The sequence below is a fragment of the Cololabis saira genome, chromosome 10 (assembly GCF_033807715.1).
Source record: "Cololabis saira isolate AMF1-May2022 chromosome 10, fColSai1.1, whole genome shotgun sequence".
NCBI lineage: Eukaryota > Metazoa > Chordata > Actinopteri > Beloniformes > Belonidae > Cololabis > Cololabis saira.
The window spans coordinates 32,309,299-32,327,294 of NC_084596.1; the positions used below are offsets into that span (position 1 = coordinate 32,309,299).

General features: G+C 39.9%; 1 protein-coding gene across 2 annotated transcripts in view; it reads right to left on the reverse strand.

Annotated features, from left to right (window-relative positions):
• LOC133452004 (RNA-binding Raly-like protein) overlaps positions 1-17,996 on the reverse strand; it is an 80,912-nt gene that overhangs the window by 47,999 nt on the left and 14,917 nt on the right. For both annotated transcript variants that reach the window (XM_061731189.1, XM_061731190.1), the window contains exon 2: positions 2,866-3,143. In XM_061731189.1, the coding sequence (XP_061587173.1) occupies positions 2,866-3,121 (256 nt within the window). In that variant the 5' untranslated portion in view covers positions 3,122-3,143. The remainder of the gene's footprint in view (positions 1-2,865; positions 3,144-17,996) is intronic.

Sequence of the window (17,996 nt, forward strand, 5' to 3'; positions counted from 1 at the left end):
AGCCATACCCATTTGCTTCAGAAGAATTCTCTCTTGTGACATGGGTCAGGCACCGCTGCCAGTTACAGCTATTTCCACCATTACAGAAAATATCAAACCAATCTTAAGGGGGAAGGAGCATCGAAGAACCACTAACAAAACAAAACAACCAAGATGGTTGCAGAATTGCTAATAATACCTTGTAAAAACATGTTTTTACTGCAAAACTGACAGCCGTTGGTTGCTTTTCATTATTTCGTTTTTTTAATTGTTTTTATTTAATTTAGCGTAAAGAGTAAAAATGCTACAGACAAACTACACTACATTTGTTTTGAGTATATTTCCAGAGGAGAAGTATGTGATAAATAGCAAGCTGTAAATTAAAATATCAAACAATAGTGATTATAGGAGGAGTAGAGTTGTACGCATTAAGAAGAGCCAGTTGAGTTGGTCCTTAGGGACCTATGTCTGCCCTGGGGCAGATGCAGCACACACTGGAGAGATTACACCTCCTGGGGGCTCGGGAACACCTCGGTATTCCCCTGAGAGAGCTGATAGAGGACTTCCTCGCAGAATCCTCATACCGTAGTTGCAATTTACTCGCAGGATCCCCAGCTATTTGTAGCTGCTCTGAACTCCTGATATATTTCCTTCTGGTGGCTTGACCCCATCAATTGTGATCATTTTGGCCCTCTTTCATGCCCCTCGGGTGCATTTATCCAGACTGACTGTCACAACTGTAAATCCTACAAAGGTTGATCAGTGAGTCGATGCGTCACGCAGGTTCTTGGCATACAGCAGAGGTGGAGAACCCTGGGGCTGGAGGACCAGTGTCCTGTACGTTTTAGATGTTTCCCTGCTTCAACACACCTGATTCAAATTACTGCTCATCATCAGCTTATCACCAAAGTGTACTCAAGTCTGTTGATGACCATTCCTTTAAATCTGGTGTGTTGAAGAAGGGAAATATCTAGAACTTGTGTGCCCCACCCCTGGCATACAGCTTGATTTCATCCGTGTTGAGGAGGCGGCTCATGATTGGTTCACTTTGGAACTGGCATCGATAGCCACTCTTTGCAATGATCTGGCTGAGTGATCGGCCTATGCAGAACAGCGGTGGGGAAAACCCATCTCCTTGGTATAGAGCAGTGGTCCTCAACCTTTTTTCAGTGATGTACCCCCTGTGAAATATTTTTTCAGCCAAGTACCCCCTAACCAGCGCAAAGCACTTTTGGTTGTAAAAAAAAGACCTAAAACAGAGCACTGTGCCATCAGTAACTGATTTATTAAACATAAAAATATTGCTGCTATGCTTCAACCACGACTCCATCGTTGGTCCAAGTGATTGACAGGTGAATGCAGGTGATTGACAGGTTAGGTGGAACCATCCTGGTGTGGGGGATACTCTGCGGTTTTAGGATAATAAGTTGAATAGCCTACTCCTGAAGATAAAATTCATTTTATGAATTTAGACTTATATTTTCCTCAATTATTTATGAAATATTTATTTTTAAAGGATTTTTGCATGGATGCTACTTTTTAAATATATTTATATTTTAAAATCTCACGTCCCCCCTGTAGTGCCTTCACGTACCCCCAGGGGTACGCGTACCCCCATTTGAGAACCACTGATCTAGAACATGCGTGCCCCACCCCTGGCATACAGCTTGATTTCATCCGTGTTGAGGAGGCGGCTCATGATTGGTTCACTTTGGAACTGGCATTGATAGCCACTCTTTGCAATGATCTGGCTGATAGACCACACTGTCCTGCTGATGTTGCACAGCTCCAAGAATTCCAGTGTGCACCACTGAGTCATCCCTGCTCATTCAGTGAATGGGGATCTACAAAAGCGCTAACCGGGCCATACTGTATGTTCATCCACCAGAGGATGGTACTGATCTGCTCCGTCTTCTTTGAGTCTGCTATCTAAGGGTCAGTTTTAAATTGGGGCATTAATTTTTTTTTAAATAACTATAAACTGAAAGAGGAAAAACTATCTAAAAAGAGACAACATAGCTAAAAGTCACAAAAATGATCATGAGTGGAAAAACATGGACAACTATGGAGGTACATATGAAATACAATGGCGTCATGAATAGACACAAATCAACTGGAAAGACAAATATGATCCACAGAGGCCGACAAAGAGGAAAGACAAAGAACTGCTACCAGGAGTGTGATCACAGACTGCTTTTCTGATGTGGGCCAAAGAAGAACTTTACTCCTGGATTGCTTTACCATTCACACTTTTTATTTATTTTCAATATCGCACCAAGAGATGTCTGATAAGAGACTAATAGGTAAAGTCTCACTCTAATTAGACATCTTCTCTGTTGTACGCTTTGATGACAGAAATTGCAAAGCAATGCTGCTTTTCAGGATTATTCCACTTGTTGAGATCATATATGTTGGTTTAAAAAAAAAAAAGTAGACACCCCAGCATACTGTGACTCAAAATGCAGAGGAAAGCAATGCCAAAGAAGGACCAAGGAAAACAAAGTGGTGTGCAACTTTTTTTTCTGTCTGTGCACCTTGTTAATTTGTGGGAGGATTTAAGGGCCTTTTAGTGTAAGTGTGCCCCGGGCCCTTCGTCTCATTATCGCTCTACAGGACTCGAGTAAATGCACCTATTTTATGTCGTTTACTGTACTTTTGGGATTCAATATGACAATAAAACTCATGTCCAACAACAATGCGGAACGGCTTTCACGTCCAGCTGTGTAATTACACTCCCGGTGGACCAGGTGCTCTGACAGTGTGGGGAAACTTCCCCTCGTAAAGAGCAGGTTTGGGGGTGTGAACTGTAAATAAAGCATCCTCAGTTCGGCAGCACTTAGCCTCACTGTAACATAAGCTGTTGCCAATGCACATGTATTGTCTTACCTAATGATTGTCCAGCGATGACTCTGGTGTTCTCGCTGGCCACTGCGGCCCGGGCGTTCCTCTCGCTGACGTACTGAACGAAGGCGTAGCCCTTGTGAACCGAACAGCCCACTATCTTGCCATACTTCGCAAAGATGGCCTCAATGTCGGCCTTGGTCACCACAGCTGTGTTGAGGTTGCCGATGAAGACGCGGGAATTGAGGGAACGCGCGTCATTCTTGTTGGTCACGTTGCTGGTCTGGGTTTTCCCAGTCATTCTAGACCTGCAGCACTGCCTGCTGGGAGAAAACAGATGAACACTGTTGAGAGAGACTGCAAAGGTCACACGCCGAAAGCAAGCACGCCGAGCAGTGGGATTTTATAAACACTGCAAAGGGTTGCGTGTGTATTATATGCTGTAAAACCCTTCTGAATGATCAAAGGAATAATAGGTTTAAGGTAAAATACAAGTTCATACTCCATATATGAGATAAGCAGCAAAACAAAAAGCAGAAGTTACGTAGAAACATTTGGGGATGAAGCTGGATTTTAATTACTAATCAAAGTCTATGGTATCAATGGCCAAGTGAGAATTTTGCCCACAAAACTGTGAATAAATATAAATTTTTTATACTTATATAGATAACATACATAAATACTATATATTGATCTATTTGATTATATAAAATGCAAAAAAAAAAATGTCTTTGTTATTCACATTGAAAAAAAGGAGCTACTTCTTGAATCACCACCTAATCATGATGGTGGGGTTTATGTGCCAAATGATGCTTGGAGCTACTGTATGTTGTCAATGGTGACTTCTCTTGGGAGCCTCAAGGCAAAGTGGTACAGAGGGACAGGCCAGAATAAAACATATAGGGCCTGATTTACTAAAGGTTTGCATGCATAAAAACGTGTGCAAACTTGACATCACCTGCAAACCAATGTGCAAGCTGATCTACTAACAGCGTGCAAAGAGGACTGCGTCTCTCAAATGAGCAAAATAGCACACGCTATTCATTTAGTACTTTTGCCCTGATGAATAATCAATATGGGGCGTACCCGACATCGCTAAATACTGGGAGGGGAAAATGCAAATATGTCCATTTACCACGCGCAATGAGATTTACCAAGCCTGAAAGTTTTTGCGGGGATTGTGATTGCGTCTGTATTTAATACGTTCGAAAGGAAGGTGCTAATCTGCTCAGCATTACGCAGGGATGCTTGTTGGTGCCTGATTTGAGGACTGGGGTGGGGATTCTCCACATGCAAAAGGAGAAATATTTTATTTGAATGTTAAATCGAGTATTATTCAGCAAAAGGTTGCCACAGGAGGCACATTCATTTTTTTATTTGTGATAATAAATAAATCACGTGTTTTCATGGAGAAAAAAGTGTTTCTTATTGTGCGCCTATACTTGTTCTGCAGTCATACCCCGGTCTTGTGCCGTATTCAGCACCCCTGCCGTGAAAAGCACCCCCTCGTCTGACAAAAATGATATTCTCATTCCGTGTCACGTTCTGTTTAGCGTCCAGTTTTGTGTTAATGATTCATGTTTAAATGCGCTCATGGATTCCACAATAGTCATACTTTCCCACAATCACAGTCACAGATAACAAAAATCGGGTAAATGGTTATTGATGTCATTAATTAATAGCCTGCTTACTGTGTTGTCTTCCATAATATTTGTAAATATATATAATATAAACTCCTAAGTATGTGTTTGTGTGAGTGTGTATATATAAATATATTGAAGTGTCAGTGTGTTGTTTTTTTTCTTGGTCTACTTATCATTGAATATACGAGGGGGTGCTTTTCACGGCAGGGGTGCTGAATACGGCACAACAATTTGCCTCTTCCACTAATATCTCTAACTCCAACTCGTCAAATTTCATTTTGCGCTCGCAAACCGTAAGACGCGCAACACCTCATTTAAATACTGCGGTTTGCACCTGTTATCAATTGCGCACGCAATCTTAGTTGATCACCCGCAAAACACACAACAACAGCACGTGCAAACTTTTTCAGTGCACACGCAATTTAGTACTCTTTATTTAGGATCTTAGTAAATCGGGCCCATAGTCGTTCCTGCAGGTGGGTTCACCACTTCCAGGAAGCCCCATAAGGGGTGCATAGCTACTGAAGCCATGAACCAGCTGAAACTGTGGACAGTGACCAAAAATATTAGCTGAAGAAGACAAGCAGCTGAAGTGCATTTCCTCCTCAGCGTGGCTGGAGAGCCTCAGTGGTGGCCTCAGAGGCTGCGTCATCTGAGAGGGACTCAAAGTAGGATGGTTGCTCATTCACATGGAGGAGGGCCAGTTCAGGCATCTGGCTAGTACAGGGGTCGGCAACCCGCGGCTCTAGAGCCGCATGCAGCTCTTTAGCGCCGCCCTAGTGCTCCCTGGAGCTTTTTCAAAAATGTTTGACCTTTTTTTTCCTTTTTTGCTTCTCTTTTTCTCTTTTCTTTTCTTTTTTCCTTTTTTTCTCTTTTTTTCTTCCTTTTTCCTTTCCTTTTTAATCTCAACATTTCGACTTTTTTCTCGACATTTCGACTTTTTTCTCGAAATTGTACTTCAACATTAATCTCGACATTTCGACTCTCTTTTTTTCTTCCTTTTTCCTTTCCTTTTTAATCTCGACATTTTGACTTTTTTCTCAACATTTTGACTTTTTTTTCTCGACATTTCGACTTTTTTCTCAACATTTTGACTTTTTTCTCGAGATTTTACTTCAACAATAATCTCGACATTTCGACTTTTTTCTCGACATTTCGACTTTTTTCTCAACATTTTGACTTTTTTCTCAACATTTCAACTTTTTCTCAACATTTTGCCTTTCGCCATTTGCCTTCATTCTAATGCTTATACAAAACCTTTCATTTTTTGCGGCTCCAGACATTTGTTTTTTGTGTTTTTGGTCCAATATGGCTCTTTCAACATTTTGGGTTGCCAACCCCTGGGCTAGTGGATGCTCCCTGGGTGAAATCTTCAGGAGATCTTTAATTTTGAAATCTTTTTGACTTACTTTGGTTAAAATACAACAGATCCCTCTTCAAGCACACCTCTACAGGATGAGTCACACACTCCACTCTATCCCCCTCTTTTTTGTTTCTTTTGAAGTCTGAGTTATGATTTTACACAGAATATATCCAAAGTAGAGAAAATACAGATGAACAGTCAGGCAGAAACAGACACTGTAAAATGCTGGGTAATTCTACTCCGAGTTGTGATGTCAGAGTAAACTGCAAATATGGTGTCTTCAATGACATCTTTTCAGACTGAGAGGATCTCAAGGAATGGAAATATATTATGGTCTGTTTGAGTTTGAGATTTAGTAGTCAAAAATCAGAAGAGAAAAAATTAAATACAAGGTCCCAACTTTTTTTTTCTTTCCTAATGTTCCCTTTAAAACCAAAATGAAATGCAGAAATAAAAATGTTCAGCGTTTGCCCACTCACCAGTGAAAAAAAAAAAAAGTCGGACGATGTTAATTGTGCAGGTGCACAAAATAGAAAAGCACAAAATCTACATAATGGATGGAGATTGATGCTGAAAAAAAGCTTAAATCCCACAAAATCTGAGCTTGTGCTTTAACAATGAATCCAACATATTTACCAAAAGTAGCACATCTACGAGAGATTGATGGACGCTTCATGTACTGTATGTGAGAACTGATTTTTCAATTTATTCATTTAGTGAACCAACGGTGAGTTACCAATAATTACTTGTTGCTTATCGGCTGAAAAAACAATCCAGACAAATTCAGTTTTCTTTCTTAGTTGACTGGTCGGAAAATAAGAGGGCTGACAAACACTCAACAGGCAGCTCTTTGTTAAATAAACTGAAAATGACAGTTGTGAAATCATCAGTTTATCAAGTAACTGTTTCAGGAGAATCGTTTCTCTGCTTGAACAGTTCTTCCTGTGACTGCCTTCATGTCTGCGTCAGATCACTGTCAGCAGGATGTGAGAGGACCTCTGACATGCGAATTCAGATGTGTGAATGTAAAATCTCGCAGTTTATGTGAAGTGTTCTCACATTTGAAAATAGCACAGCACACTGATGGCACATTGTTTTCTCACCATTTAATCCTTCTGCTTGACTTTCTTCCACGTGCAGTGCCAGTGGTGGTGTTTGCAGTTCACTTGAGTGTTTCCAAATACTGCAGCTTTGCTCTATCTTGCAACAATTCAAAGTACAATTCTACCCCTTTGACTCCATAATATTTACGTTCCTACCTGCAAAACCTGTAACTAAATCTTAAACTAAAATTGTCTGTGATGTCTGGTTCCTTTTTTTTTAATTTTCATACGGTATATTTATTTGAATGTTACAGCTAGCTGCCACACTCACTGTGAACATCACCTGTGAGTAATGCTTCAGTTCAGCTGTTAAACACACAAGTTGGTCAATTATAAACTGATTTATGCCAGAAAAACATACAAATTGTTTCACTTGTATATGTGTGCTGTACTCGTTTAGTCACATCCATCTGGACTTCATAAATTCAATGCTGCACGTGTGAATAATTCTCATTTGGAAAGGAGCATGTTGACTTTATTTGTTAAATGTAAACAACCCTTTCTTGGTCACACGTGTGAAAACAAAGCTTCTAATATTGGTTTTAATATACCAAAGCTCCAAATCGCATAAAGTGGTATTCAGGCCAGCCCTGACCCCTAGTGAGGCAAAATGGATTTGCAAGACGTGCCGGACCGTCTCCTCTCATTAGGACGCAACACAGTCAGAAGTAGTATGGCAAAGTAGAGGGCCTTTAAAACACACGCACGCACGCACGCACGCACGCACGCACGCACGCACGCACGCACGCACGCACACGCACACGCACACGCACGCGCACACAGACACCTCTACCAAGGACATTTTTATTACTTTCACAGAGAAAATTAACGGACAGGAAGAATATTTGAGAGGATCCACAGAAGCCAGTACCTGAAGCCTCTGAGATGTTCTGCGTCTGTTGAACCTAACTGAGACTGACTCATATTTGTAGAAAATTTCCTTAATTGCCCATTTTGTTCATTTATTCTTGATTTGACTTCAAGAGAGGCCATCCTGCCCCCCTACAGCATTTCAACAATGATTAAATTAAACCAACAATATAAGCTACAGGCAGTTTCACACAGCAAAGTGCGTACCTTCAGGGTGGAACACCTGGCTGATCAGAGATGAATCCCTCCTTTCATGGAGGGGCTTTAATTGGTGTCTACACGATTCTTCAAACAGATTAGCCCACAGTCATGGAGCTGACAAGTCGACACATTTTCACTCGCGGCACACACATAACACTGGCTTGGGAGCCATTTGAGTCGTGTTTTAACAGACTCTGTCCTGCTTCTTTCGAATTTCAGCTGAATTTATTATCATGGACTGAGTTAAGATACAAATGTTGAAAAAAATAAATCTCACATTGCTATTTTGTACCAAAATCCTCTATTTGATGAGTTACTATGGTGATGCGGGCATTGAAAGTGACAACGGCAGCAGAGAACGTTCAGCTGTCTCAGTGAAGGTCAGAGATTGTTGGTGTATGAAGCATGTTGTAAAAATCACAAAGCGGCCCCGACTGAGCAAGACTGTGTTATGGGACAGAAAAGCGAAAGGGTTGGAAAATCCTCTCAATCGATACCCAGAACAATCTTGTTTCTAGACATCAGCAACCACTCATGAGGTTTCTTTACTATACGTACTCAGCACTCAGTCTTTTCCCATCATGCCTTAGCCTCCAGAGAAGCACCTAGGAAGCATCACCAGCGTCATTCGAAGATGAAGGAACAACAGAAGAGATGAAACAGAGAACAAAGCTGAAATTATAAGTCTGATTCATCTCATTTGGATAAACTTGTCATAATTCCATTAGCCGCATTAGCCCCTGTCCTGGGCTGCAGTCTCCATCCTGTGGAGGTGGTGGGGGAGAGGAGGATGGTGGCCAAGCCACCATCATGGATAATGCTTCCCACCCCCTTCATGAGACTGTCAGATCCCTGGAGAGCTCCATCAGCGACCGGCTTCGTCACCCGCGATGCGTCACTGAGAGGCATCGCAGGTCCTTCCTCCCCGCTGCCATCAGACTCCATAACCAGGCCTGATCGCTGTAGTAACGGACAATAATAATTTTTTTGCACTGTTTTTCTTTCTTTCCCGTACTGCCCTACTTTTTATTTTTCATTCCAATGTATATACTGTTTATATTTTGTAATAATATATGTTTTTCTTTTTTTAAACCCTTTCCCTGCATGTGTGTGTGTTGTGTGTACTGCTGCTGCACAAAGTGAATTTCCCCACTGAGTGAGAAATAAAGGACAATCTAATAAATCTAATCTAATCATTTTGCACTAAACACACTGGCTTCAGCCTCTCAACTCTTAAATTGTGGTCGGCTTTTTGTTAAACTAAGCTCAGCTGGAATTGCTTACTTTAAATTTTAGGTGTAGAGACATATTTGCTGGTACACCTACAGCTCCTTGAAACAAAACTTCATAGATTAAAAGCCAATGTCTTGTGTATACCAGTCTCCCTTTAGACTGTGATAGAGTAAACAAATAAACTCATGAAATTAAAGGGTTTATTGTTTATTTGACAAGGATAATCTACACTAGTGTGGGCACATTTGTTGTTCATAAACCATTGTATTATTGCTTTGTTTAAACTAACTGATAACATATTGAAGACACCAGTGATACTCTGATTTTTTTTTATACCATTTAAATGGAGAAAACTTACAACTGTGTAGGTTGGTCTCGTTGGAGAGGTCGTGTTGTCTGACGAGCTCATGAGATCAGTGTAGATGGCAGACAAGATGATTTCCAAATTCACGGTATGTGACTGTCTGATCGCACCACTTGCTGATTGACACAAAAATGGTCTCCTTGGAAGAAGGCTGAAGATATCCCAGAGATTGTTTGTTGGAAGTTAATGCTGCTTAAGGTTAACAACATCATCAGAAATCAAAACCAGATTCTGATTTATGATGGATGGCATTAACATTTGTGATTTTTGAGCTTAAGTGATTATGTTTTGTGTAAATATTTATTGTTCTCACCTCTTTTGCGCAGTAGCCTGATGCATAAGTGTGGATACAAATAAGCTGAATAGCATTTTTCTAAAAATACGTCTCCACATTGTTTCTGTCTCAGATGGAGGAACAAGTGTGAAGGATGACAGTTACCTCAAAGAGCCTCTATCGTTCTCTCTTAAACACACAAATACACACACATGCCAATGGTCTCTTCCCCAGATCTATTTGCTTCACAATTTTCACCATCCTATAGCTCTTTTCACTCCATTTTTTGCTCACCCACACATAATCCATCCCAAATCCCCCATGCTGCTCTTTAAAAAAAATCTCCCTTTTCAAGACAAAAAAAAAGAAAAGATAAATTAATGCCACTAAGAGTCCCATAATGTGGAAATGCCGTTATTGAATTTTCCAGGAGTTAATTGCCTTAATTAGTGGCAAAACAGAGTGTGACGCGATCAGTCAAAAAGCCTATATGAGTCAATCCAGTGGAGCCAGATGGCTATTCACTGCGTCTGTATCTTTGAACTGCCTGAAGAGCCCCAACACCTGACCTAACCTGGGAATGAGGTGCGCTGAAGAGCCTCTGTAAGGCAAATGTACACAGGCGAGGCCATTAGGTAGATGGCTCATTAAGCAAGCCAGACAGCACATTAACTAGATTAAATAATGTCAGTTCCCCAGTTCTGACTCATGCAGAGTTTGGCTAAAATGCAAAAAGAAGCACTGAGTGTATGAACATGACATTAAAAAAATAAAAAAAAACAAGAAAGCATCACAAATACTGCATCAGTCCAACTGAAATTGTAGTTGAGCGTCTCAGTTCAACTAAAATCAACCTAGACTGAGCTTCTTGTAGCCGGGCTAACGCACGTAGACTTTCAAACCGGACTGGAAATAATCTTCAAGTTCTGCACGTGCTCCACTGACACATGACAGGGCTGGGAATCGATCCAGCGACCTTCTGGTTGGAAGTCACCCGACTCTGCTCACTACGCCTGTATCTAACTGGACCTTACTTTTAGTGCAGGGCGGTATACCGCTTCATACCGAATACCGGTGTTTATTTTTCTTATGATATGAATTTTTCATATACCGTAATACCGGTGAGTATGTACAGTAGCGTACACAACGTTGGGAACGTAGCGCCGCTGGACACTGTTTGTGAGGGGACTGTTTAGCAGTAGTGATGCACCGATTCGGTTCGGTAACCGAAATTGTTCGGCCGAAAATGGCAAAAAAACACTTTCGGTGTTCGGTGGAATAAGTGGGAAAAAAAACGAACAATTAATAACGGCGTTGTAATATAAGGAAATAAACTGGCCGCTCCCGTACCGGTTGCGCACAACAAACATAAATCGTTGGCCAACCAAAAAGTAACCACATAAGAATTTTACCTAACATTCACCAGGAGGTGGAACCAAAACAACATAATGCTGGGAAATTAAAAAAATCTTCAGTTTTTTTATGTTTAATAAATATTTTCTACCTTGTAATTTTGTAAAAGATCAGTCAGACAACACTTAAAGTCTTTAAGTGTTGTCTGACTGATTCTCTCACTTCATTAGAATCATAAGTGCCGCTACCTCATTGTAAACGGCATCATTTTGTGAGGCCATGCAAACCTGTATTTATACTAGTGTGGACATTAATGTTTTTCTACAATATTTCCTCCTCATGACAGTAAAATAAGCCATTCTAAGCCAATTTACTGCAGCAATTCCTTTCCAAATCATTAGAAAATGTGGTTAATACCCAGTTGTGCATGAAAAAAAAAGTACTGTGATATACCGTGAAACCGATATAATTTTGAAAAATACCGTGATATAAATTTTTGGTCATACCGGCCAGCACTAATTACTTTTTCCCTAAATTTCCACAAGATCAAAAATTAGATCCAACATGGTCATTGAAGGCTTTTCTTTGCTCTGAAAGAATATTCAAAACCGTGTAAACATTTTGTTTCCATTGTTGCCTCTTACATCTGCTACAACACATCCTGACACTCAAATTTCCTTAGTGCCTTTAAAGACAAAGTTAGAAAGGTTTTCTGGAGAAAAGAAAGAAGGAGATGGGTCAATCATGGATCCTCTCTTTCTTGCAGTGAATCAATCCCAATTGATCACAAGATCAATCATCTGTAAAAGCAGCAGCTGATAAGAGACAGTCATTCATTTAACTACATTTTTCTTATTGTTTATTAAAATACCACTGCTAAGGCCTAGACAGAAATATCTCATTGAAATGACTGAATGATGGACGTTAGAATACCGTATACTTCACATTTTGACTTATAAACGTAGGTTCAGACATCCGTTCTCTCACAATGAGTTCACCTTAGAATAAATTATTTGATCTGCTTCTTGGGTTCTTAGAGGCTCTGAGCTGCCACATTAACAGACTTTTCAGCGTGTGGTTATACGTGATTTGAGAGGTGAAGCTTTCCAGAAATTGTATTTATTCCTCTGCCAAGAGGAGAGGCGCGGCAGACATACGTTATGTGAACGCAGCCTTTGTTTGTTTGTCTGTCTGTCAGCAAGATTATACTAAAACCTTCAGAATAAATGCAAATCAACCAATTCTATGCAACAAGAATATTGTAGTGAAATGTGTGATGGTTTCTCTGTATAAATCTTGGCTTTGGCGTTAGTGTGTGTTTGGTGCATGTTTTCCCTGGGTACTCTGGGTCCTTTCACTGTCCAAAAACATACATGTTTACGGAGCCCCTCTGGTGATATTTGAAAAAAATAAAATAATGCGTGGTCACGCATTAATAACTCGTGGCCACGAGATAATCAATGTGTGGCCACGAGTTATTAATGCGTGGCCACGCATTATGTATCTCGTGCCCACGCATTATTTTACTCGTGGATGCCATTATAACCTACTGTCTGGACTTCATGGATGCAACTTCCTTGGTGGGATGGTTGTTCATCATTAATAACGGTAATTATAGTCTATCTATATTAAAGAGCAAGAGTATTGTCATGGCGAGTGTAGTAATAACATGTGACATTTGAAAAAAAAAAATAATGCGTGACCACGCATTAATAACTCGTGGCCACGCATTATTTTATTTTTGTTCAAATGTCACCAGAGGGGCTCCATACATGTTAGCTTGGCTGGTGCTTCTAGACCAGGGGTCGGCAACCCAAAATGTTGAAAGATCCATATTGGACCAAAAACACAAAAAACGAATATGTCTGGAGCCGCAAAAAATGAAAGGTCTTGTATCAGCCTTAGAATGAAGACAAATGGTGAAAGGAGAAATGTCGAAAAAAAAAAGTCAAAATGTGGAGAAAAAAGTCAAAATTTAGAGAAAAAAGTCAAAATGTTGAGATTAATGTTGAAGTACAATCTCGAGAAAAAAGTTCAAATGTTGATAAAAAAGTCGAAATGTCGAGAAAAAAGCCGAAATGTCGAGATTAAAAAGGAAAGGAAAAAGGAAGAAAAAAAGAGGAAAAAAAGGAAAGAAAGAAGAAAAAAGAAAAAAAAAACAAGAAAAGAAAGAAAAAAAAGGAAAAACAGAGAAAAAAGAGAAAAAAAGAGAAAATAAAGACAAAGAAAGAGAAAAAAAGGAAGAAAAAAAGAAGAAAAAAGGGAAAAAAAGGAAAAAAGGAAGAAAAAAGCAAAAAAAAACAAGAAAAGAAAGAAAAAAAGGAAAAAAAAGAGAAAAAAAAGAGAAAAGAAAGAGAAAGAAAGAGAAAAAAGGAAGAAAAAAGGAAGAAAAAAAGAAGAAAAAGGGGAAAAAAAGGGGAAAAAAAGGTGAAACATTTTTGAAAAAGCTCCAGGAGCCACTAGGGTGGCGCTAAAGAGCCGCATGCGGCTCTAGAGCCGCGGGTTGCCGATCCCTGTTCTAGACTGACAGTAGTGTGTAGGTGCAAGTCTGTGTGATTGTTTGTTTTGCACACCTCTGTGTAACTATGATGGACTGAACACTAGTCATGGATGTAGTCCACGTCTTGCTCCTTAACAGATTGGACAGGCTGTATCCCTCTGGTGACCCTGAACAGGATGATGTCACTATAAATAGTGGATACAAATATTTCCTTAAACAAATAGGTGGACTTCTTCCTTCATATATCAATGTCATCTTCAATTTATCAGTAAATATGGCTTATAAAGACAGCCATTGCCTTCAGCTTCTTGCGATCAGCATCAGTAATTATTTTAAAAATAAAGGCAGATAGAAAGATATAAAGCACTTAAATAAAGGTCCCCAAAAGCCTTTAAATTTGGACAGAAGAAAATAAAGTGAGAACAAAAAGAAGAAACGCCACGTACATGGTGGAGGTGCTGTGCTTCTTCTTCTAAGGGAGGTTTTCATATGAGGAACTGTCTTGTTGATGGGTTCGCTCTAGAGCAACAATAGCAGCATGTCCTTTTCTTAACCAGGTAATTTCAATGTCCGTCCCCAATCATAGCCAGGATGCTTCACAGTCTAACTTCAGAGACGTTATGATGCCTTTTTTTTTTTTATATATTTTTATTTCTGATTCCAATACCTGAGCTTTGGGTATTGGCTGATACTTAATAGTACTCTGGTACCGGTGTTATTTTTATTTATTCATTTTAAATTCCATCCATCCATGTTCTATACCCGCAGGGTCACAGGGTCTGCTGGAGCCTACCCCAGCTCATTACAGGCGAGAGGCAGGGGTATGCCAGTGTATCGCAGGGCCACATATATACAAACAACATGGCACACTCACACTCACAGCTACGGGCCATTTAAAATCACCAATTAACCTACACATGTTTTTGGACTGTGGGAGGAAGCCGGCCAGGGAGTCAAACCTTCTTGCTGTGAGGCAACAGTGCTAACCACTAAGCCACCGTGCCGCCATTTTAAATTCAATTTAAAAAAAAAAAAGAAGCTTCAAATGAAGAATCTTTTAAATGAAGGAATATAAGGATTAAATTTTAAGTGCAGCCACAAATTTGTAAGTAAAAAGCATCTGTATTTGGACGCAGTGTGGGTCACGGTGGGTCTGAATGTCTGTCTGGACTTCTTGAAATATGTTTCGCCTCGTACCATTTGGAGAGAGCAGTTTCAGAGATGTATTTCCAACCTTGGAAACTGTACTGCAGCTCCAGATTTTCAATTATGCAGTAAAATCCGACATTTGATGATTGAGAGGGACGAGCCTTCTGGGACAGTGAATTGTACAGTCCAACATCACTCTGGGTTTCTGGCTTTCTTCTGAGAACTTCTCTTATTTCTAAAGAGCAAACTCCAGAGTTTACTACTGCGGCACATCCCTCTTTCCGTTTGATTTGATAACTTTGTTTTCTTTCACGTGATGGATCCTTAAATGTGTAATACGATTATTAATATTATTTCCTACCAACTTCCCGCCACCTCTGGAAACTGCAGATTTTTATAATAAGCATGTTGTTTTATTCCTGGTGAGATTTTCCAGCCTCAAATAACACCATATTGCCAAAGTAATGCTATGGCTAAACAGCTAAATCTATCCAACAACTCATGTGCCTATGCTTCTCCACCTCAAAACAGGAAGTTTCATGGCTGTACGTATTGCAGTACTTCCTGTGCCGTTTTATAGAGCAACAAAAAAAATGAGTGATTATTTTTATAAAATTACAGAAACATTTAAATTACAGATGGTCCACAAATTGCCAAATATTTCCACTGCTGGTATCGGGACTGGAGCAACAGTTTGAAACTTGCCATATAAGACTAGAAATCTCACTGAAAACATTTGGATAGAGTATTAAAAAAAACTGTGTCACGGCTCAAGAAACGCAGGACACAATTGCAGGGGAAGTCTTAAATAAAGTCCTTTATTTGATGAAAAACACTGCACATGCAGAAATCCAAAGAAAAGGCAAAAGGCCTTCACTAAAAAAATAGAGAAACCTCAAAGACCAACTGGGTAGAAAGACAAACAGACGGGAAGCCTGAACAAACCAGGAATACAAACAGATGGAGCAGCATAGAAGAAGCGAAAGACCAGACAACATACGCTCAGACAGGATGGCGAGACTCAGGTGCAAACAATCAGGGTCAAGGGAAGTCAAACAACTAAACACAAAATGTCAGAGATTTTCAAAATAAAACAGGAAACAGGTTAGAAACACAATACTAAAACTAAACAACCAAGTATAAGACAAGAAATGAAACCCTACAGAAAACCCCAAATCATGACAGCATCACCCAATCAAATTTTGTCAACACACCTACTGCTAAAAAATGAAATCATACATGGGGGCGGGACAGTTTCAGAAGCACGCATCTTATTTGTCTGTTGAAAACAAGGACATTTGATAAGTTGCTTATGCTATGATGAAGGCACTGTCCAGTTGAGCGTTACACAAAGCTGCTGTGTGAGTGTACCGTTACACAAATTTTTAATTTTCCTTACTAGCCATGTACATTTTATACAAGTATTAGTTGGTTTTCATTTATTTTTGATGAAATTTTGCACATGAACAGGAAACAGTACAAAACAGAAAGTTGCCTCACAGATGTTTGGTTGAAGTTCCTAAATTTCAAGTCAAATGTAAACTTGCTTAGAATGGGGGGCATTACATGAAGAAATTGTTTGTAGTTTCCTACAAACTTGTCCACAAACCCGTCAAACCTGTGGCTACAGCGGAGCTCTGGACAGCCACAGGCTGCATGTGGTTCAACAAAAGAACCGGGCTTCTGAGGCATGCAACGCAAAAGCATTCATAGTTTTTAAATCCTCTTATCGCCACAGGCAATACCTAAGCGCATCATTCCTGAAATAATTCACTCTCTTGTCAATTACCCTCAATTACATGATTTAAATAAAAATGATCACATGAAAAAGAGTTATATCATGTCTCTAGGTCATTCAACATGGGAAAAAAGAGACTTCAAAATGATTCTCCTACAATATTCATGAATCTGTAAGACCCTCAAAGCCTTTTAAGAGAAAGCATGGCATAACTGCCGGCAAAATCGCGAAGTGGAAACCTCCCAAGTCAAAAAACACGCTAAATTCAAAGAAACCTGAAAGGCAAAACAGAAGGGGAGAGTTGAGGGTGGATTCATGTTGGCAGGCTTAATGCTCCAGAAATTAATGCTAAATAACATCTTCATGCATCGGTGAAGCTTTGAGTGCGTCCCAGCTCAGCATGTTTTTTCCTCGTGCACACTTTGTTTCATCTCTTAAGACTCCCTTAAAAAGGAGAAATGAGCGCTTGACAGCAATGCCTTTTCTGGGACGCTTCTATAGCATCTTCCAGTGTTGCAAAGGTTGCACGTTAAGTATTTCATGGATCTTCTTTAGCTCTTTCACAGCCAGTGTCAGAGGCTGCAGAGTATTCTCAGATGATAAAAAAGCAAGGAGCCGGTAAAAAATAATCATCTTTGGCACCTTCTCTCCCTCTTATCTCTCCTCACTGCCACACAATCCTGTCTGATGACAGAAAGACGAGAACTGCTCATGTACTATGACAAAATACATACAGGATGTAAAGAAAAGCGTTCAGACGGCACTCACAAATGGTACATTTCATCTTTACTGCATTGACAGTCTACAGGCAAAAACAAAAAACTTCAACAGTCGTTAGTAGAAGAAAATGTGACAACTTTAAAATGTGGACGACAGTTTTCAAAGCGAGGGCTGGATAGCTCTGTAAAACTGATATGTAACTCAATAATTTAAGAATTACAGTGATGCTTTACTTTAAAGGCGGGTTAAGCAATTCTATGTGAATCTCCTCATCATCTATTGATCGTTCTCCATCAAAGTGGTGCCTGCGTTAGTTAAGAGCTAAACTTGGAACCAGTTTTTTGCTTTTATGACACCGAAGAAAGCGCTGATCCAGAACCAACTGGCCCCAGAACCTTGCTGGGCGAGATGCAAGAATCGGTGACATCAGGCGGATAGAATTAGCAAAGAATGGACGCCAAATTCATGCATCTACATGTGGTTTTTTTGGAGGAGGCCATCTCCTTGTAGTATGTGACGGCAGCAACAGAAGAAAACAGGAATCGACAACTACTGTTTTCAACTATATTCAAGAAGTGTTGTTAGGTGTTTCAGTATCAGTTGCTTGATTTTATGGATCCCAATCAAACATTAGGAATAAATCATATTTGTAACGGCATTCATAA